Here is a 22,075-nt window from a genome sequence, read left to right as displayed (position 1 = left end):
CAAACCCTGCTGGCTTGGGATAACTTGAAGTTCTAATCCATAAAGGGATATTTTTGAGTTCTACTTATAGCAGGCTACAGTGTCACTCCCAGCATGACCCGAAGTATTGTAACATGACTCCTGTTTTGTGTTTTGAGCTTTAAAAGGACTCCTTCTTTCTTTTGGGCTGGGTATGGATAAGGTCAAGAGAACTCAAACTGCCACTTTTGGAGGGTTTAGATGTTTTGGGGAAATGTTTTGGCTGAAAAATTGGCCACCCAAAATTGATTTTTAAAAATTGGAAGGGAGTGTACTTAAGAATCATCTGGGGGAGCCTTATGGGGCTGATAACTGTGGACCTAGGGCCCACATGCAGCCCAGGGCCCTCCTATGCCTCAGCCATGGCTTATAGGTTTCCTGTAATATACAAGTTAAAAGTAATTTTAAAAATAATATATAATAAAAATAATAATAAGGGGCTTGGGGGAGTGTGTTTGGAGCAAGAAGATGAACAACAAAATGGTATGGCCGTTGCCTACAGAAGATAGTGATATGCTAAGTGGGGGCAAAAAGAAGGCCAAACTGTTCAATATCTTCTTTGCCTCAGTTATCTCCCAAAAGGAAGACAGTGATCTAACTGGTGAAAATAGAATAAATCATGCTTTTTAACTTTAACAGAATAGTTGAAGAAGTAATAAAGGAATATCTTGGTATTCTGAATGAATTCAAGTCTTCAGGGCCAGATGAATTGCAACCCAAAGTACTAAAGGAGCTTGCAAATGTTATTTCAGAGACAATAATTTTTGAGGATTCTTGAAGGACGGGAAAGGTCCCAGTGGATTGGAGGAGAGCAAATGTTGTTCCCACCTTCAAAAAGGGCAAAAAAGAGGACCCAGGGAACTATCGACAGTCAGTTTGATGTCAGTACCAGAACAGATACTAAATACAATACTGAAACAGATTATTAAACAGTCAGTCTGTGCTCACTTAGAAAGAAATGCTGGCTGGAATCCTGTATGGGATTTAAGTATGCATAAGCACTGTAGTTATGGTACTATACAGTGAATCCCAGCCTGACACCCCCAGTTCCCAGTAACTGGGAAACAGTTCCTGTGATTGACAAGGGTCTGTATCCTGTCACTCAGGAAGCAGTTGACAGACATCAGTACTCTGCTTCCCCTTTGACAAAAGAAACAGACCCCTGTTGATCACAGTGGCTGCTGTACAGTAAGTGGAGATTGGAGGACTTTCATGGTCCCTGTTTAACCCCTAATCTGGAAACTATCTAAAGATCATGAATATGTAACAGTAGGTTATTATTTTATAATAATATTTATTTATTAAAGTAGGTTAGATTTCAGCAGTAGGAACTGGCAAAACCATCTCTGAGTAGTCCTTGCCTAAGAATAGCCTATGAAATACACAGGATTACCATAAATTGACAGATGACTTGAAGACATGCACACACATGCACACACACACAAGTCTGCAACTCTTGGTTACACATTAGTAACTGCTACAGAGGAGTCTAACCACTGTGATAACTAAGAGTTAGCATGGATTTCTCAAGGAACAAGTCATACCAAACTAATCTTATCTCTCTCTCTTTTGGACAGAGTTACAAGTTTAGTAGATTAGGAGAGTGCTCTGAATGTAGTATATCTTTATTTCAGTAAAGTTTTTGACAAAGTCCGCCATGAAATTCTTGCAGGCAAGCTGGTGAACTGTGGCCTGACAGTGTTACAGTTAGGTGCATATGTAACTGGTTGCAAAAACACAAACCCAGAGAGTACTTACCAGTGGTTGCTCTTCATCCTGGAGAGATGTAACTACATCTAGGTACAACAGTTATCTAAGCTGTGGAGGCAGAGAAGGATGAGCTTACTTCCATGCTGATTCCACTATATACCAAATCTCTGTAGGAGCTCTCTCAACTGTTTCATAGAGATTCTATGAGTTACATGTTGTGGAGGAGCCAAACACTCAACATCTTCTCTTATTCAAAAAGTCCTGGAGTGTTGAAGAAAAGCAATTTCCCCACAACTACTAAACTTCCATAATAAAATTGAATCAATGTAACATCAATAGTACAATGTGATAAATTATGCATGAATCACTTCACTGTCATTTCATCCATATTCTTTGAATGTTGGTCAATATTTCAAGAGCTCCTTTGACATTAAGTATCTTGTTTTAATTAAGATTATATTTCCTCTGCTTTCAGGAACCAATCTATTAAACCAAAGGTAGGCAACCTGAGAACAACAGACCAACCGCTCAACCTTCTGTAAACAATTAATCAAGCCTTCTACAAGAACAATCTGTACATTCCTTGCAAGCAGCTCAGAAGGTGAGGGGAAAGAGGGAGAAAGACTGGAAGGAGTAACGAATGCCGAGAAAAGAAGTGAATTCACCTGTGTTTGCTCTGGTCCTGTTCACTACTAGTTTCCATCATTTCCTAGATCCCATGCTAGATCCCACCAGCCAGTTCCCAGCATTCTATTTCTGGGCAAGGTACTGGAACATATGAACCCCTAGCTCCAGGAGTTCCTGAAAGATATGGGTTATCTAGACCCATTTCAGTTTGGTTTCAGTTTTGGCTAAGAGACAGAAACAGTTTAGGTCACTGTGATAGGTGACCTAAATATGGGCGACTCTTTAAACAGAGGCTGGATGGCCATCTGTTGGGTATGCTTTGATTGAGAGTTCCTGCATGGCAGGGGGTTGGACTGGATGGCCCTTGTGGTCTCTTCCAACTCTATGATTCTAAGATTTTATGACCTGCATAAGAAACTGGTTGTGATGTACCTTTCAGCAGCTTAAAACGCCATCAATCATGGTATCTTTCTGGGCCACTAAGCTGAGATGGGATCTGGAGGAACGGTTTTACAGTGGTTCCTTTCCTTCCTGGAGGGATTGTTTAACTTCTTAGCCATCAGGACTCAGTTCCCCCATGCTATTTAACATATACAAGAAATTGCAGGGAAAGCTTGACCAGAATTTTGGGGTCAAATGCCATCAGTATATACAGTAGGTGATACCTAACTCTGTTTACACCTCAGTCAAAAGAAGTTGTTTCAGTTGTAAACTGGTACTCATCTTGAGTAATGGACTAGACTGGTGGAAATAAATGGAAACTTAAAAAACAAAGGTGCTACTGATCAAATGAAAGCCAAGTCAGAGAGTGGTTAGCTTGTAGATTCAACCCTGAGCCTGGAAGCTCAGGTTTCAGTGGTGACGAGGAGTGCATCTGAACAGGTAAGTCTTGTGCACCAGTTGCACCTCTTCCTAGAGGATCTAGTTAACGGTGACATATGCCTTACATCCTATTTGGATTGCTGTCACATTATGCATGAGGCTGCGTTTTGAGAGTGTTCAGAAACTTCAACTGGTTCAAAGAGCTGCCACTAGACTACTAACCAGACAAAGGTGCAAAACAGACTGGCAAAAAAGCCAACTTCCAGGCACCTTGGGGGCATGGCATGCAGACAATGCAAGATGCCCAGAAGCCAGCTTCAAGTTGCCAGCTTCCGGGTGCTCCGGTGGCATGGTGATTATATGCCGCGCACCTACAGGGTGCCTTAAAGCCTGCTTCCAGGCAGGGAGGAAAAAGACAGCTTTTTGCTGGTGAAAAACGGAGAGGCTGTTGCCACTCCTTTTTCAGCCAGCTAAAAGGCAGACTGGGGCCATGGTGTGTGGTTGTAGTGTCCCAATCCACCTTCAGAAGGGGCAGCTTAAAGGGCCAGTCTGTTTCACCCCAAAGTTGCAGCAAGTATACAACTCCCTGTTTCAGTAACTCCACTGGCTGCCAGTCTGTTTCCAGGCACAATTCAAAGTGCTGGTTATGACCAATGAAGCCCTATATAGCTCAGGTCAGGTTATCTATAGGACCATCTTCTCTCGTATGAGCCTGTCCATGTCTTGAGATCGTCAGGAAAGGTACTTCCCTCCATCCCATTGTCTATACAGGTGTGTGTGTGTGTGTGGGGGGGTCATTTCTGTTAACAGTTCAATTATATTTTAACTTGTTTATGTTCTAATAATATGGACTTTTGTCTGTACCTGTTTTAACATTAATCACCTTGAATCCCAGGACTTGAGAAAAGTTGGAATATAAACTGATAAAGTGTATAAGAAGACAAGGAGGAGGAAGAGAAGGAAGCTGATGATGTCTGACCTGGTTAGCTGAAATGTAATGCCTGACACCAGCAGAAGAAACTGTTGATCTTGGGAAAGAAACATTTATAACCTACACTTTCCATGGATAAGGCTGGCAGATTCTGGGATTTTGGTTACTGGAGTCAAGAGAAGTAATTTTTCTAAGAGCTGGGGGGAAAAACTGTAACCTGTCCCTGAACTAGATTAAGCCCATAGCTAAGGTAAGATCTGAATCTGGATTTCAATTTCAGTACAGCTGCCGTCAATTGGACCTAATACTCATCTTTTGCCCCATGGGCACTACAACTTTGAGAAGAAAATTAATCTTTCACTGAAGATATTCTTCTCTTTTATCTTAATGCCACAGAATTTAACATTTTTTTTGGTGAAGTGAAACCACCAGCTGATGACACTGTTCCAGCTGCACAAAAATACTTAAGTTTTGGTTCTTTTTTTAAAAAAATTGTCATATGATGTGTGCTCACCTCCTTACCTATGAAATCTGATGACCTCTGGTCTAGAACTTTCCATCTTATTAATTTATCTTATTAAATGTATCATACCATCAAGAAAAAAAAACTTTTAACTCTGAAAAATTATCGATTGGTTATATTGGTGGCCTGAAGCATCTACTATCAAAACTGATGCTATTATGAATTTAATGCTACTGTATTTCCAGGACAAAAATGACATTTTTAAATTATGATTTCTTCAAACAACACTCAAAGAGATCAAGGCAATTTAATACAGACACTAGTGGTTGTGAAAATGGGCCTGTATTTTGTTAATTTCATCTTCATTACTGTTGTGAGCATATTAATAACCAAGACTGTGAGACAGAACTCCAAAATGAAGAAAGAAATTAGATACTTCCTCCTGTGCCATCATCTCCTCTGTTCCTCATTATCCTGTTGCTTTGGCACAGTGTTGAATGCAATGCAGAATGCCAAAGTACAAAAATTCTGGATATGGATAATCTTTGGATTACAAACAGCGGTCGGGGAATCAGTCCTCATAACCTTGGCTCTGATGGCACTTAACACGTGTCTTGCAGTTTGCTGGCCTTTGCGATACTTGGCATTGGTGCACTCAGTGAAAAACAAAGTTATTGTTTCCATTTGGGTTGGGACAATCCTCAAAGCTGCATGCTTGATACTGATAGAAGGTATACAGCATAATCCAGAGGACATATATGAAGCAGAGCCCTCTTGCCCAACTATCCTGGGTGGTGATTTTGCCAAAATATCTGGAATTATCCTAATTTCACTTCTTGCAGCCACCATAATAATTGGTTATTTCTTCCTGTGCAGAGAAGGAAAAATCACTGGTCATTTCAATAGTTCTAACAAGAAAGCTAGAAAAACAATAATTATTCATGCTTTACAAATGAGCTTTCATATTCTCCCCCCTTTAATCATCACAGCTGTTGGAAAAGGAGCAGAACACACAGAGATAAGATTTGGAGCTTTTGTTGTTTTCTGTTTTGCACAAAGTTTTAGTCCTATGGTTTATGGGCTGCGTAACAAAGAATTGCAGGACAAGATATGTATCAGACAGGAAGGAAGTCAGTATAGTAACCACCTGGTAAACAGCAATAACATCCCACTACAGCTTCAGATGACAGAATGTTCAGAAAACAGAAAGACCATTTGTCAGTATACTACAGAAATGCCTCAAAGGCAATGAATACGACATCTGTTATTCCAGGTCCTTAGGTTTCTAAATAATGATTCTGAATTAAAAACCTTGAAGTTTACCGCACAGGGATAAAACGTTCCCTGATGCGTTCTAATGTGCACAAGCGCAGGCGTGCACGGAGCGTGATGGGAACCCGATGGGGCCCAGAACGCGACTTTACTGCACAGGGAACGCCACTGCTGAGCGTTCCCATCGGGTTGCAGAGGGCGCCATTTCTGGGAACGCTTTTGAAACAGTTCCCAGAAATTGCGTCCAATGGCACCCTCTGGAACCCGATGGGAATGTGATGGGAATGCTCGGTGGTGGTGGCAGCGTTCCCTGTGCGGTAAAATCACGTTCTGGGCCCCATCGGGTTCCCATCACGCTCCGTGCGCACCCACGCTTGTACACGTTAGAACGCATCGGGGAACGTTTTATCCCCCGTGCGGTAAACGTCCTTGTGAAAAACATAAACTGAACCCAACATCAAGCAATGATTTGACTTACTCAACTGAACGCACAAACTTTTTCATTTTTAGAGCCAGATGGACCTTGTTGGAATTGGGACTCTTAAGTGCTATATTCTTTACTTTAAAGGATGCCAAAGGATGGGAGGAGGCTTAGGGACTAGTGGTTACAGGAAATGTATACATGGTTTATATCTCCTACTGAGGAGCATAAATGAACAGAGAATCTATGGAGCTGGTGGAAGAAATGGAGACATGAAGGGACTCTGTATCATCTTAAATCAAAACATTGGTCACTGAGGCCACTGCAGCAATACAAATGCTTCTTTATATCCCTTGCCACCACAAACTTGTAATCTCATTTGTCCTAAATAGGAACTGCCATATATTCTTGACTATAAGTCACCCTCATGTATAAGTGAAGGTCAGGTTTTGGAGCCAAAATTATGGATTTTGATATGACCCATAGATAAGTAGAAAGTAAAACCTAGGAGCATGTAACAAAAGATCTAAAGCATGAAGCAAAGGAAAATGATGTCAAAGAACTTACAGCATTTCATCAATGCTAATACTAAAAACTGGATGGATGAGATAGTAGAGGAGGCCAGTAATTCTTTTAGGTGATATAGGAAGGGATTGAGCTCTCACCTTTCAAAAGGGAATGGTTCCTTTTTAAATAAGAATTGATCCATGGATAAGTCAACCCAGGTCTTTTGGGTCAATGTTTTGACTAAAATGTCTAGATGGATACATGAGTATATACAGTAATTAATCTGTGATGAATCTGTTGAGTAAATAATATTCCAAGCATTCGAACAGGATACTCATCCTGTTTCCACATTTGTCTGTCGATTTCTTTTTTTTAAAAAAACAACAGTCAGAACAACCATTTGTGTTCATTTTTATTCAAATGAAAACTTCAAATATTTTGTATGCATTTTTCATGATATTTACTTTTTTGCAAACTTTTTTTTCAGTCCAGCGTCTGCACTTTTGTACACAGTATTGTCTAATGTACATACTTCAAAAACTTTTTACAGTGAACTGTGTCATTTACTTCAGAAAAATTCAACACCTACTAAATACTTGCATTCCAGTTCATAGATTCATTTAGGAACTAAAAAAAATTAGCCCAGTTCATATTAAAAGGTGAATCAATAGAATTTCACCTTCATGCCTAGTGTTGGGCCATGTGTTTTAATAGTTAGAATTTTAATAGTTAGAATGTCCATTAAAATTTCAACCAGTGACCTGAAGATTTATTTTTCCAATGTGTGTGTGTGTGTGTGTGTGTGTATTATCTTGCAGCTAATAGGGGTGTGGCATGTTTAATACAGTGAGCAATGATAGAACAATCCAGTTTCTTTTCTAATGCTTGCTTGTTGCAGTTTAATAACATTGGGTGTGTCTCTCTTTTGCTTTGTCTGCTTCTGTATATTGGAGTGAGTGAATGACTGTGTGTGCTACTCTACCTGTTCCCACATGTTTGTAATAAAATGTAAACAGTTTTATCAATTATCCTGTATTCATTAAATGCTGAATTGGATCAGTGCATACCCCTCAGTTTCCATCCATCCATTTTCATTTATTTCCTCCTCATCACACCTGTTTTCTGCTGTGTTGAACATTTTGCTTTACTACACAGGGAAAAAAAAGGAAAGACGTTTATATAATTTGCCTGCCCCATCTCTTAGGTTGCTAGTAATAAGTGATATGCCAAAGCTGAGGCCTCCAGCGCTCTAGGATGGTAATCAGAATACTTGTAAGTTCTCCTACTAAACTTGGACATATCTGAATGCAAGGCGTCTTACAGGTGTTTCAGCATCAAACTAGACAAATGCACTTATATTTACAAACACTGCTTAACAGATTAAAGACATGCTTCTCATCAAATCTGTACCTTGCAAAGATAGATGCTTTGTATTGTGAATAGTCATTGGAAGGTAAACATAAACTTAATTTGCAGCAATATACAGCTCTAAGGAAAACTCATTCTTGGAGGAAAAGATATACTAATGGTAGGGAAGATACATTTCCTTTAACATCTCATTTGAATTTCCTTTATATGAGGCCCCCTCACAGTTTGGTTTTAACTCCTGTCCCTCCTCTCCCACATTCTGATCTTAAAATCCAGCTCCAGTCAGCCACACCAGAGGACAGGATTCAGCAGTGCTAGTGAGTGGAGTAATGAAGAGTGATATGCCCAGCCCTTCCCAACAGCAAGCACTGTTGCACCAACCAGATGATGGAGACCCATATGGAGTCCTGTCACAAATTCTTTGCACCACCACCACAGGACTCTCTCACTTTATGCAGCTGGGTTCTAAGGTGGATTTCAGGGATATTTACAATTGTGGCTGTTGTTGTTGTTGTTGTGTGCCTTCAAATCCTTTCTGAATCCTGGCAACCCTAAGACAACCCTATCAAGATTTCTTTCTTGGCGAGATTTGTTCAGAGGGTTTTTTTCCCCTTCCTCTGATACTGAGAGAATGCGACTTGTCCAGGATTACCCAGAGATTTTCCTATGAGTGAGAGGGGTTTCCATGCCTGAAAGGGGATTTGAACCCTGGTCTCCAAATCCCAACCCTCAGCCCACTGCACCAGACTCTTTGTAATAGTACCACAAACATACATGTGAATAGAAAATATTTACAAGGTTTAAGCCTAATTTACAGCATAGCAAATGAATAACAGGATGCCAACTTTTATATCTAAAACTTTTGCCTTTAAAGGTAGAAAGGCTGTGGAGTGCTGGTAAGATCTTTGTTTAGATATTTGATGCTTCAAGTTGTTTTAATAGCAGGCTTGATGTCTCTTCTCTTGGAAGATGGAGAGCCAATCCACTTGTGTTCGCTTTGAGCAATTCTTATTTTTCTTTTGGTCCTGTTTCCAAGATAGAAGCATTCTTTCATTTTAAGAGAAAAGCTATTTTTTCTTTTAAGTTTTATTTTGTTGATTTTCAAAGTTTTTGCCAAGGGAGCATGTTTTGAACATTTAAAAAAACTTCTAGCTGAAGCCCAGACTGTGGAATGACCTGCTGGATGAGATTTGTTAGCTCCAGACACTCTCTGAGTTTAAATCAGCAATAAAGGCCAGTCTCTTCTGGCAGGCCTATCCAGTTTTTGTTTTTTAAATTATGGTTTTTAAAATAGAATTTAAAGATATAGCCATGTTCATCTGTAGAATCAGTATGTAGAGAGATCTTAAAGTATTTATTGATAGATTTTTTAAAATATGTATTAGTTTTATAGGGTCTGTTAACTGAAGTTATTTGTTGTATTGATTTTTGTTTTTATTTTGTGTGTGCTCTTTGTTGTTGTTCCCCTCCACAATCCATAGAGCATAGAGAGAGAGATAAAAATATTATTCTTTGTTCTTATCTGAGAATTCTGAACTGTCTACACAAGTGGTAGATATAAATTACTTTTATTGCTGGAAATTTAAAATGCTTACATTTGTTAGACTAGAATTGATATTAGATCAATATATGATTTAATGATTGTTCTGATTTTTGTACATACTATTTGCCATCTATTATAACTGGTTAAATTGTTATGTTGTAACCATTATTATTACTACTCTTATATCTACTAATTCATATTTTATATTATGTACTGTTTTTATAATCATTTATTGTTTTTTCACCATCTTGTGTATCATTTCAATAAATTTCAGATTTGCTTTACTCTTTGGTGTGTGACTGGTTCACAGGTGGTGATGGGGGTGATAATGGTCATGATGATTTTATTCATTTATGTCCTGCTTTTCCACCAGTCATGGAACACAAGGCAATTTATAAATTATTAAAACCAGTATAGATTTTTTAAAAATCAGACTAACAAAAGCCATGGAGATAGAGAGAGTGAGAGAGAATTTAAAAAACAAACAGTTTATAGAGCTAAAGCCATTGGAAATTCATTATAAGTTAGAACAAAACACACTATTAAAAGCCCATAACAGTCAATTCCGGAAAGTCTGGTGGAATAAGAAAATTTTCACTTGCCATTGGAAGGAAAGCAAGGAGGGAGCTTTATAGGGCTTTATACATTCTGACCTATAAAACCCTAAACGGTCTTGGGTCCAAGCTATTTGAATAAAATAAAATAAAATAAATAATATTTGAAGGACCGTATCTCCCTGTATAAGCCCACCAGAGTATTGAGATCATCAGGCCTTTCTCTCTGTCCCACCACCTTCTTGGGCATATTTGGTGGGAACAAGAGAGAGGGCCTTCTCAGTGTCGGCTCCCAAGCTTTGGAACTCCCTCCCTTGGGAGGCCAGGATGGCTCCATCCCTACTATCCTTCCAATACCAGGTAAAGACTTTCCTTATCGTATCTCCCTGTATAAGCCCACCAGAGTATTGAGATCATCAGGCCTTTCTCTCTGTCCCACCACCTTCTTGGGCATATTTGGTGGGAACAAGAGAGAGGGCCTTCTCAGTGTCGGCTTCCAAGCTTTGGAACTCCCTCCCTTGGGAGGCCAGGATGGCTCCATCCCTACTATCCTTCCAATACCAGGTAAAGACTTTCCTATGCAATCAGGCCTATTAAGCTGAGAAAGACTGGGTTTTTAGTGTTCTGCTATACAACTTTTAACTTTATATGGTTTGTATTTTTAACATGTTATATTTTAATTTATAACTGTTGTAACTCTTATAATTGTTTAATGTGTTTTAAATATTATATTTATGTATTTTAATATTGTTGTACTGTTTTTAAAGTGTATTGTTTTATACTTGTTGTTCACTGCCTTGAGTCCCTACATTGGGAGAAAGGTGGGATATAAGAAAATAATAATTATAATAATAATAATGATAGCACCACTAGGGAAGGAGTTCAAAGTGAATCTTGGAAGTCAGTGAGACAGACAGACCTTGGAAGGCAATGGGACAAAGAGAAGAACCTCTCCTGAAGAAGCGCACATTGGGAGGTTATGGTTCTTTAAACAGCCTGGATCCAAGATATATAAGATCGTTCTCCTTTGTTCATTAGAGCTATATCACATTTTTTAGGAGGTAAGAGCCAGATGTACTCTATTTCTGTTGCCTTCAAGAACAGTTGAGGATGCTTTCCCATTGCTAATCCAGTCAGCTTCCATATAGAGAATGGGCAGAGTTTGGAATGTTAATTTAAAAATTTAATTCATTGCTTTTGAGATAACACTTTGCTACTTAACTTAAAAATACAATTAAAAATACAAAAACAGCCAACAATAACCTGAAATGACTCCCCCCCCTCACCACCAAAAACCCCAGTGTGTTTTAGGAGTAATATCATTTGTTGTTACTTGACTATTTAAAATAATAGCATTGGGAATGTCATGATTTCAAATGCTACACGTTGTAGGTAAAATAATTACTTATAATGCATTATTTTCCACACTTTTGGATTGGGATGCAGTCTTGTTCTTTGCCTTTGGTAACAAAATGACTGAAGCTAACCCTGGAGTTAATGAGCATGACAAAGTCAGTGTTCATAAAAATTAAGGTAGAATGGGATTCTCCTTTGGTGAAGAGTTATGAACAAGATCCCTGGACCTTTGCTAGCAATTTGGACCTTCAATTCATTCTGATGTTATATTACTGGCGGCCCTAAATACCCTAAAGGCACCAATTCTATCTGATCTCGAAAGTAAGTAGACTCAGCTCTGGTTAGTATTAGGTGCTGAAGTCTATACATCAGAGGGAAAAAATGGCAAAACCATAAATTGTTATGTCCATTAACTCAGCCCAAAATGTAGAACATTTAAGTTCCTCCATTTTTCTTAAATGTCCTACATTTTGGGCTGAGTTTTGTCCTGCAGTTGTCCTACAGTTTGGTCTAGAATTTGTTCCACATTTTGGCCCTGGTAATAGTGGACAATTATGGCAACCCTTATGTACCATCTTTGTCACCAGGGGGCTCTGAAGCACTGCACAGCAGGGAACAGACAGATTGCTAACAAGAGTGTGCATCAAACACATTTTGGTTTCAGAAATGACAAGGTGAGGCCAGCTTGCCTGCTCTTTTTTGCTTTTGCAGAGCATATAGTCTAGAAAGAACTGGAATCTGCCTGGGAGTAGTTCACTGAAATTATTCTGATATAAAAGGTATTTCAAACAGGTTGTTTATATGGTGTATATATGGTCATAGCAGAATGTGGAAATTATATTATAAAAGTGATTACTTAGTGTTGTACACTCAAGGTGTCTCAAAATGGCTATTTATTGGTACAGTATAGGCACATTTAAAAAAAAGTAACCCATTCTCATTTCTCAAAAATAACTAAGAAATTTACCTTTTATTTATATATTAAGGATAGTTTTTAATTTTGGTTACTAGTTACATGTTTCAGTACTGGTTACTTTTACAGGTTATTAGTTACCATTGCAGTTTAAAGTCTGCCAAAAAGTGGTTACTAACAATTATAAACACTTTTTTAAAAGTACCCACTTACTTTCCATTTTTCAAAAGTGGCTATAACAGTTAGCTTTTAGTTACCAATCACAAATATCTCAGTGCTACAAGTCTCTGTCCTGTGGTATAAAACATACTTTCTTCTTGTCTGTATTATCATCACTGTGTAATACTAAAAAAATATGAGCCAGCAGCATTAGACATACCATGAGTCCGGACATGAATGTGGTGATATACTTCCTCCACTATTGAGTGAAGCCACACTCTGTAAGAGAGATACATGGTGTACTGATTTGGGTGTGGAACTAGGATTCTGGAGATCAGGTTGGCCATGGAAACCCACCAGATAACCTTGGGCAAGTCACATTCTCTCAGTGTCAAATGAAGGCAATCACAAACTCCCTCTGAACAAACCTTGCCAAGAAAACTCCATGCTGTATTTACCATAAGTTGGAAATGAAGGCACACAACAACACTCTATAAATATGAAACTGAGGTCTTATATGCACTGCAGAAATAATACAGTTTGAGGCTATGCAGATCACCCCTAAAGGGCGGCCTGCACCGCCTCCAGCTGCACCTGATAGGGGCTGTGGCAACCGCATGCTGCGCCACTGATCTGTCCTTTCCAGGGAGCAAAAAGGAGCCACAAAAAGCAAAGCAGCTTTAAGGCGCTCCTTTGGTGCTGCATCGTGTGGACACAGGGCCAGAGGAGCTCTGTGAAATGGATGCCATGCCCAACACCACCCCCAGGCCAGCCTTTGTGGCTGGTATGCACAGCCCCTTTGACACTGATTTAACTGCCATGGCTCCACCATATGGAATCCTGGGATATGTAGTTTGTTGTAACACCAGAGCTCTCTGAAAGAGAAGGCTAAATATCTCGTAAAACTAGAAATCCCAGAATTCCATAGCAGTGAGCCATGGCGGTTAAAGTAGTGTAGTGCAGATTAGACCTGACTAAAAGTTATAGTTATGTGACCAAAGGAGTAAAGTTGTCCCTTGCCAAGTTGCAACAGTGATGTAAATGCAGTAGTGATGTAAATGTATGTGCTTCTTGGAAAGGGGATTCATTACAGTTAACTAGTTGTTTCAAACTAGTTGCTCTCAAGCTCTGGGTTGTGAAAAATGTACTAAACAAATAATAAAGTGGACTGAAATCCATAAAAGTTTATGGATTAGAGTTTTAAAGGTGCTGCCAAATTCCTTGTTTCCCCCCCACCACCACCGTTTTTCCTTTTTATGTTAAAAGAAATAATGAGGTGGTGTTAATATGGGAGATATTATAAGAATCAATTGTTTATTATATTTCAGCACTTTGGCCAGACAGCTGCCTCACCTTTTGAGAGCCAATTTCTGCATTCTAAATTACAGCTTTCCCCTGCAGAACAGCCGATTTCTTCTTTCCCAGTGGCATGTCATGGTTGACATCTACCTTACTTCTCTAACCAGTGAGAAATCCAAGAGGTTCAGTGTTTACCTGGCTTTGGTTCTCCTTGGTGAGATGACACTGGAAGCTGACTGACATTGTGTAATATTTGTGCTCAGATATACTGGTTGACAACAGATTGGAGGGACATCTGCATTGCATTGAAACAGCCAAACTAGATTATTCCCATGTTCATAGATCATAGAATCATAGAGTTGGAAGAGACCACAAGGGCCATCCAGTCCAACTCCCTCCCATGCAGGAAATCCAAATCAAAGCATCCCCAACAGATGGCCATCTAGCCTCTGCTTAAAGACCTCCAAGGAAGGAGACTCCACTACACTCCGGGGGAGTGTGTTCCACTGTCGAACAGCCCTTACTGTCAGGAAGTTCTTCCTAATGTTGAGGTGGAATCTCTTTTCCTGTAGCTTGCATCCATTGTTCCGGGTCCTGTTCTCTGGAGCAGCAGAAAACAAGCTTGCTCCCTCCTCAATGTGACATCCTTTCAAATATTTAAACAGGGCTATCATATCACCTCTTAACCTTCTCTTCTCCAGGCTAAACATCCCCAGCTCCCTGAGTCGTTCCTCATAGGGCAAGGTTTCCAGACCTTTCACCATTTTAGTCGCCCTCCTCTGGACAGGCTCCAGTTTCTCAATGTCCTTTTTGAATTGTGGTGCCCAGAACTGGACACAATATTCCAGGTGGGGTCTGACCAGAGCAGAATACAGTGGCACTATGACTTCTCTTGATCTAGACACTATACTTTTATTGATGCAGCCTAGAATTGCATTGGCCTTTTTAGCTGCCGCATCACACTGTTGACTCATGTTCAACTTATGGTCTACTTGGACTCCTAGATCTCTTTCACAGGTACTTTCATTCAGCAACGTGTCTCCCATCCTATATCTGTGCATTTCATTTTTCTGCCCTAAGTGCAGTACCTTACATTTCTCTGTGTTGAATTTCATTTTGTTAGCTTTGGCCCAGCTTTCTAGTCTATTCAGATCATTTTGAATGTTGGTCCTGTCCTCTGGAGTATTAACTATTCCTCCTAATTTGGTGTCATCTGCAAATTTGATAAGTGTGCTCCCAATTCTGTCATCCAGGTCATTGATAAAGATGTTGAATAACACTGGGCCCAGGACAGAGCCCTGTGGGACCCCACTGGTCACTTCCCTCCAGGAGGAAAAAGAGCCATTGTTGAGCACCCTTTGGGTTCAGCCGGTCAACCAATTACAGATCCATTTAACAGTTACTTTGTCTAGCCTGCATTTTACAAGCTTGTTTGCAAAAATATCATGGGGAACCTTGTCAAAGCCTTACTGAAATCAAGATATACTATATCCACAGCATTCCCTTCATCTACCAAGCTGGTAATTTTATCAAAGAAAGAGATCAGATTTGTCTGGCATGACTTGTTTCTCTGAAACCCATGTTGACTTTTTGTGATTATGGCATTGCTTTCTAGATGTTCACAGACTCTCTGTTTAATGTTAAACCTGTAGAGCAGGAGTAGGAGTCATGCAGTCCTCCAAAAGTTGTTGGACTCCATCATGCCAGCCAGAATGCTGAGAGCTGTAGTGTAACATCTGGATGGATGTATTCCCACCCCTGCTTTAGGGAAGCAACCAGGTAACCTTGGGCAAGTCATAACAATATGGTAGAGGTGGGGGAATTGGGGCCCACCAGCCATATGCAGTGCACAAGGCCATTAGGGGCTCCCACCATTTAACCCTTCCCTCATTTTTGTTTTTTCCGAGATATGCCCTACACATCAAGATTTTGCACAGCCTTCAGCCATTTTTGGCCTGGAAAGACTTCCCTTTCTGCAAGAGGACGTTTATCAGAAGTTGATTTCTGGCTGACTTCTTGTGGTTAAAAAGCCCTCTCCTGGGCATAAAAATGGCCCAGGGTTTCCAAATAAAATATGGCAGAATGCTCACCACATGAAAGGACTTTGGGGAGATGGGAGGCCTTTGGGGGCCAAATAATTTAAACTTTGAGGGGGGGGGGTTTACAGCAAACCACAGGGAGGAAAAGTGCATCCCTCCAAGTTCCCATTGAGGACAAATGTACCCCCAACTCCAGGTAATTACCTACCACTGCTTCACACAGTCCAAAGTCTGATCTTTCTGTGATTTTTCCCCATCTCTTTCAAGCTGCTTCCTTTAAACTGTCTTCTTTTCACTAGCCTTCTACCCTGGCTCAGGGTAAGGTGACATCCAGATCACTTGTCTGTTTTGTACAGCCTTGTCTAGCCTTCTTAGACCACCTTAGTGCATCACCTGGATATTATGGGCTATCAGCACTCTTTTGTCAAGTTCCAGAAGTGACCAAAGTATTGTCAGTGAAGACCGCTTTGTGTAGTTCTGCTCATGATGTTCTAATACAGGCATTCTCAATCTTTGGCCCTCCAAATTTGCAGGACTTCAGCTCCCAGAATTCCTGACCATAGGCCATATTGGCAGGGATGTCTGAGAGCAGAAGTCCAAAAATCTGGAGGACCAAAAGTCAAGAACCACTGATCTAATAGGAACCATGACAGTGCAACTCTCCTGATCAGGAGCATCTCTAGAGCACTGATTCCTTATAGACAAATCTGGGGAAGGAGTGTAGCATCAGAGTCCCCAGATCCAAAGACCTTGTACAAAGTATGTGATATACACACATAGGTTGGGTGTAGAAGCCTGAATGAGCATACCAAGAATGTCTGTAAGAGATTACCACAGTGTCAACCTATAAATATAAATTTCCATGTGTAAAACAGGTTCTTGGTGGTTTTTAATGTTGCCAAAATACTGGCACTAAAATAACTGTAGTTTGCATTTGTCAACAGAATCTGGAATCTTAAGCGAGAATTTCAGTTCTGTCTCTTTAATGGTAATTTGAGCTAACAAGTATCATTTTGAACAAGATGCTAGTGGTGTCTACCGCCCATGACTTGTGTTCTGAGGAGCCACGTATCTTGACAGGTGCAATGAATTTATTTTCTGTAGCCAGCAACCTTCAGGCCTGCCAAATAGGTTTCGGTACATCTGTTATAGGAACAGAAGCACAGTCTTACGTGACAGCTCTGACTAAGAGGTGTTAGGTTTATTTTAATGAATATGTTAACACTCCCCAGAAATCATGCTAGATTAGAATATTTTATTTGACTGCTTTGAAAAGACCAGGAGAGCTAAAAGCCTGAGAAGATACCACCTTGCCGTTCCCTATGATATGCAAGCAACTGGCAATATGGAGATCAGGAACTGTTCTGAGAGATGAGACATTTGTTTCGCTCTTGAAGGAAGTGACAGGTTGCAGCAAATGTAGTGCAATCACTTAACCTGGAATTCATGTTTTTAAAAGACCTACGATATTTATTTTTTTTAAAGCATGATAAAAACCAAATTTGAGTACTAAACTGATTTGGATGAAAAATATATAAGGCAAAACATCAAAGTTCATTTAGTAAAATATTAACATGGAGGATGTTAATTTTCATCAGCCCTTTTAAGTCATATAGTTTAATTTATTTCATTGGGAATATTAAAGCTAACAGGATTTATTTAATGGACTCTTTTGTTGAGTTTTGCTTTGTTTCTTGCAAGTCTGTGTCACTTCTGAGGAGTTCAGCACTTCTGTGGGTGACGCTTCCAGCCTTGGAGGAGATATTGGTACATCATATTCTGAAGAGGATATCTCCAGACCCAGAGAATGTGACAACTACCACCCCATTGCTAACATACCCTTTTGAAGTAAGGTGCTTGAGTGGATGAATAACTTCAGACTTCTTGGAAGAAACAGGACATTCAAGAAAATTTAGGACATTACAAAATAACAGCCAAAAACACCAATACTAATATAAATTTATGCTTCTTAGTCATGCTCAAAATGGAGAACGTTTTGAAATTCCTCCTGGAATTTCAATGTAGGACGTGTCCTGGAAAAGGAGGATGTCTGGTCATACTGATCATGAATAACATTTGCCCTCTTGTTGCCTGACCACACATGTTTGTCCACACTCTGCTATGGCTCAGCCACTCATGTTCTAGCTTTAATTGTGAAATGTTAGAGAGTGTGCATTATTAGAAGTGGATTTCCTCCCCATAAAAAAAATAAAATAAATGTGTGGCATTTGCTAGATTTTTCCCTCATATATCAAATGTCCCAGCCAACATCACTATCCCAACTTATTCAAGCCAAAGCAAGAAGAACATGTTTCAGTGGCAGGCTGGTTGTTGTTGTTGTTGTTGTTGTTGTGTGTCTTCAAGTCATTTCTGACTTAGATTTGCCTTAGGGTCACCATATCATGGGGTTTTGTTAGCGAGATTTGTTCAGAGAAGGTTTGCCATTGGCTTCCCCTGAGGCTGAGAGCATGTGACTTACCCAAGGTCACCCAGTGGGTTGTTACACAGCACCAAAAAAGGGAAGTGGCCACAGTATGGTGGCAGAGCACATGTTTTACATTCAAAAAATCTCAGGTTCAGTTCCCACCATCTACACTTAAAAGATCAGGTAGCAGATGATGTGAAAGACCACTGCAGAATTATAGCACTCTGATTCACTTCAACTGCCATGGTTCAGTCCTGTGGAATCATAGGATTTGCATTTTAGGAAGAGGAAATTAGAATTCTCAACCAGAGACTGCAAATACCAGCATTTAAAATTCTCAGCTGGAAACTATAAACACCAGCATTCCATATGATTCAGCCAAAGCCATTAAAATGAAATTATAGCACTACTGCTTAGTGTGGAAGAGCGTCACCAGTCAGAGTATCAATCTATTATCCTTCATATGAGCTGTAAGAGTATGTAATATGAATCTAGATGGCCAAATAATCTTTTTTGGTGTAGCAATTAATTTTAGCTATTCCTTTCTCCTTAATAGCTGGTGGTGTTTTAAGCCAGCAAATTCACCCGGCAGGGTAGAATCTGTCTCATAGTTACACTGCATATCCTATGAACCAAACAGTACAACTGCTTTATAAGAGAAAATAGTTACAAGGGATTGTATTTTATACCTTTTGCTGACAGAAAGCACCAAAAAAATAAAAAAAATAAACACAAGATGGTATGGTGTAATTTGTTAACAAATTATAAAGCATGATGGGGGGAAACAAGACCTGGGCCTTACCAAAAAATAAAAAAAACTTTTGTAGTACATACTTTGTCTATTAAAACAGTTTCAGATCCTATTTGTTTCAGATCCTGGACCATATTCCCATCCATTTGATCCAAAATAGGCCAGATTATGGACACTCACTCACATGATGCCATAGCCCTAATAGCCCCCTTAGTTAAAGTACTAGTGTCATGCCCAGCCAAGTTGAGGACTTTGAGGACAAAGAGGCTGGGCTAGAGCCTTCACTGGAACCTGAGCCTGAAACTAAAGTTGAGTCTGAGCCTGGCCCTAGTTCTGCTCTACCAGATCCAGCAGAGCCTGTGGCCTCCCAGGAGGCTCAGCAGACAAGCCTCCAGGCAGCAGAACCTTCAGGCATGGATGAGGAGAAAGGACAGCAGCACCTACAGTATTTACCTTCAGCCACTGATGAGCAGAAAGGGAGGGCCTCCGGCGTAAACCAACAGCAGCTAGATTCCTGAAGCTTGGGAATTTAAACAGGTGCAGAATGTCTGCCTCAGTATCTGAGATTATCTGAGCTTCCCTGCGAAAGCTTGCTTGATCCTGACCTCCCCTGTTTCCTGGCTGGAAACCGTGCTGGTTTCCTTGTATCCCTGGATTTCTTGTCCTTGGATTTGCCTACACGTCTCGTCACTTTCTGGAACCCTGGACTTTGGATCTATCACAACTCTCTTGGTTTGTGCTCTTGGTCTCTCTTGCTTGCTTTGCTGGACTGCATTAAGTTCTGAACATTGTTTAGAGCTGTGTGTTGTTATTAGCCTCCTTGACCGCTTTCCCAGGACATCTGGTTTTGCTCTCACCATGACTTACCTATGTGAGAACCCTGCTCATGCTGGACTGGAACCAAGTTAGACCTAATGGTTAGAGGTCCCCCCTCCCTGCATTACAGATTATTACTACCAGTGGTGATACTTTTCCAGGACTGACCCCTCCAGATTCTTTCATTCTGTAACATAGTCCATTCAAATGTCACAGTTCTTTATGGTATCATTTATTGATTGGTCAATATGCATGTTCTTATTTTGGCCTCTTCCTGACTATCCAGATCTCCTTCCAAGGTGAGTTGCTTCCCACACTCACTACTTCCCACACTCACAAACCTCCTGGATTGCCACACTATTCATATCTGCTTATGATCTAATCACAAAGTTGACACATCCTGGTACAGCACTGATCTTGATTCTCTTGTAAACTGCGTGACTATTTCACTAAATGTCAAGTATATAGAGAAAAAGGGTGTGTAAGAGTATGTGGCTTCTGCTGCTGCAGACGTACAATAGTGCAGCCATACATTCATATGTATAAGCACCTGCTGACCATAATCACTCTGATGAGGTTACAAAATCCTAAATCATTATTGTCATCTGGAATTTTGTCATGACCTTTTAGAATATATTTCCTAGTTTCAAAATATTAACTGAGTGTATTGCAGTAAAACTGTGGGTATCATCATGACCTCAGGAAAAGAATGCTTATTTTGCAATAAAACGGTTGTGTCATGTCTTCTGTTGCCATTTGACTGATGTCATGCTTTTGGAAAGAGAAGCTAGTTTTTTTAAAATTAAAATACTGGATTGGATGAATCTTTGGTATTCTCTCATAACACAGTGTACAAAATCAGGGGGAAAACCTTAGAAATAAAAAATAAGACAGATAAAAATCAATGTGCAGTATTATAAATGTCTTCATGGTTGGACTGTAGCTTATTTCCATTTCCCTGGGAATAAACCTCATAGTTTCTGAGTAGACACATATAGTATTGAGATATAATTCACTGTTGAATAAACCATATAAATGGAACTGACAATCCACAAATATTATGACTGGAATTCTATTAAATGTTACTTATATAGCACTTCTTCGTTATTTAAGTGGGATCCTTTTAATTGTATACTCTAGATTGCCAGCCATACTTACAGCTAATCCAGAAAGAAATGTGTTGAGGATGCAGCCATATTTATTGTTGAGCATTCCTTGTGGGATGCAGAAATTTGTAGTAAAATCGCTTTTTCATTAAATTAATCAACCATTCATAGCATATCATATGTATCATTGCATATGTAAGATTACAAGGATTTGCAAGGCACACAAAGAATTTTCCAGTGAATTAGAAATATGTAAAACTGTTATGCAAAATCCCAATTTTTGTGTGTTGGTCATGGAGTGAAGTGACGAGGCGTGAGGATGCAGTGAAGAAGAACGACAGTGGCATATTGTAGAAGGAAAGAATTTGACCATTGTGTAACCAGGTAGGTTTTTAGATGTTTCTTTCTGTTTTAACCAATGCTTCAGTCTTAAGGGAATGCAGTCCTGGCAGAGCAAGCTGTTCCCTTCCTTCCTAATATCCCCCCTTGGGGAAATGCTGGCACTGAATATAAAGGAAGAAAGGGTCACATTCTATGCATTTGAAAAAAAAATTAAGTTATACTCCTTTTTACTCTATTTTCTCAGTCTTATGCATTGAATGCGTTTTAAGCTTCTTTTAGGAACATGGAAGGCTCCCCTCCCATCATGATTTATTTTTTATTTTAATCTAATTCACACAATTGTCATCCTTTATCTTCTGTATTAAATACCAGAAATTTCTTTTATACAGCGAAACCAAATAACATGTTATTCAATCTTCAAAGTAAGAGCAATAGCCATTTCAAGGAAATCCGTGCAAACATGTATGCTTTTGCTGTTGCTTAAATGAATTTTGTATTTTAATAGCTTGTTCATTTATGGATCTTTAAAACAATCCATACTTAAGTACCTACATTGACTTCCATGATATCAGAATGACACTCTGCAAGCATAGGTAATAAAACCCTCTGAGGGGAAAATAACATTAACAAGAA

At 39.7% G+C, this 22,075-nt stretch overlaps 1 protein-coding gene across 1 annotated transcript; it reads left to right on the top strand.

The window, feature by feature from the left end:
- Positions 1–4,839: 4,839 nt before the first annotated feature.
- Positions 4,840–5,823, top strand: LOC149318175 (uncharacterized). Its single transcript, XM_089509140.1, has one exon. The coding sequence runs from the start codon at positions 4,840–4,842 to the stop codon at positions 5,821–5,823; it is 984 nt and encodes a 327-aa protein (XP_089365266.1).
- Positions 5,824–22,075: the final 16,252 nt, after the last annotated feature.

The sequence above is a fragment of the Sceloporus occidentalis genome, unplaced genomic scaffold (assembly GCF_023333645.1).
Source record: "Sceloporus occidentalis isolate IW3139 unplaced genomic scaffold, rSceOcc1.0.p SCAF_2, whole genome shotgun sequence".
NCBI lineage: Eukaryota > Metazoa > Chordata > Lepidosauria > Squamata > Phrynosomatidae > Sceloporus > Sceloporus occidentalis.
This window is presented reverse-complemented; position numbering and strand designations above follow the sequence as displayed.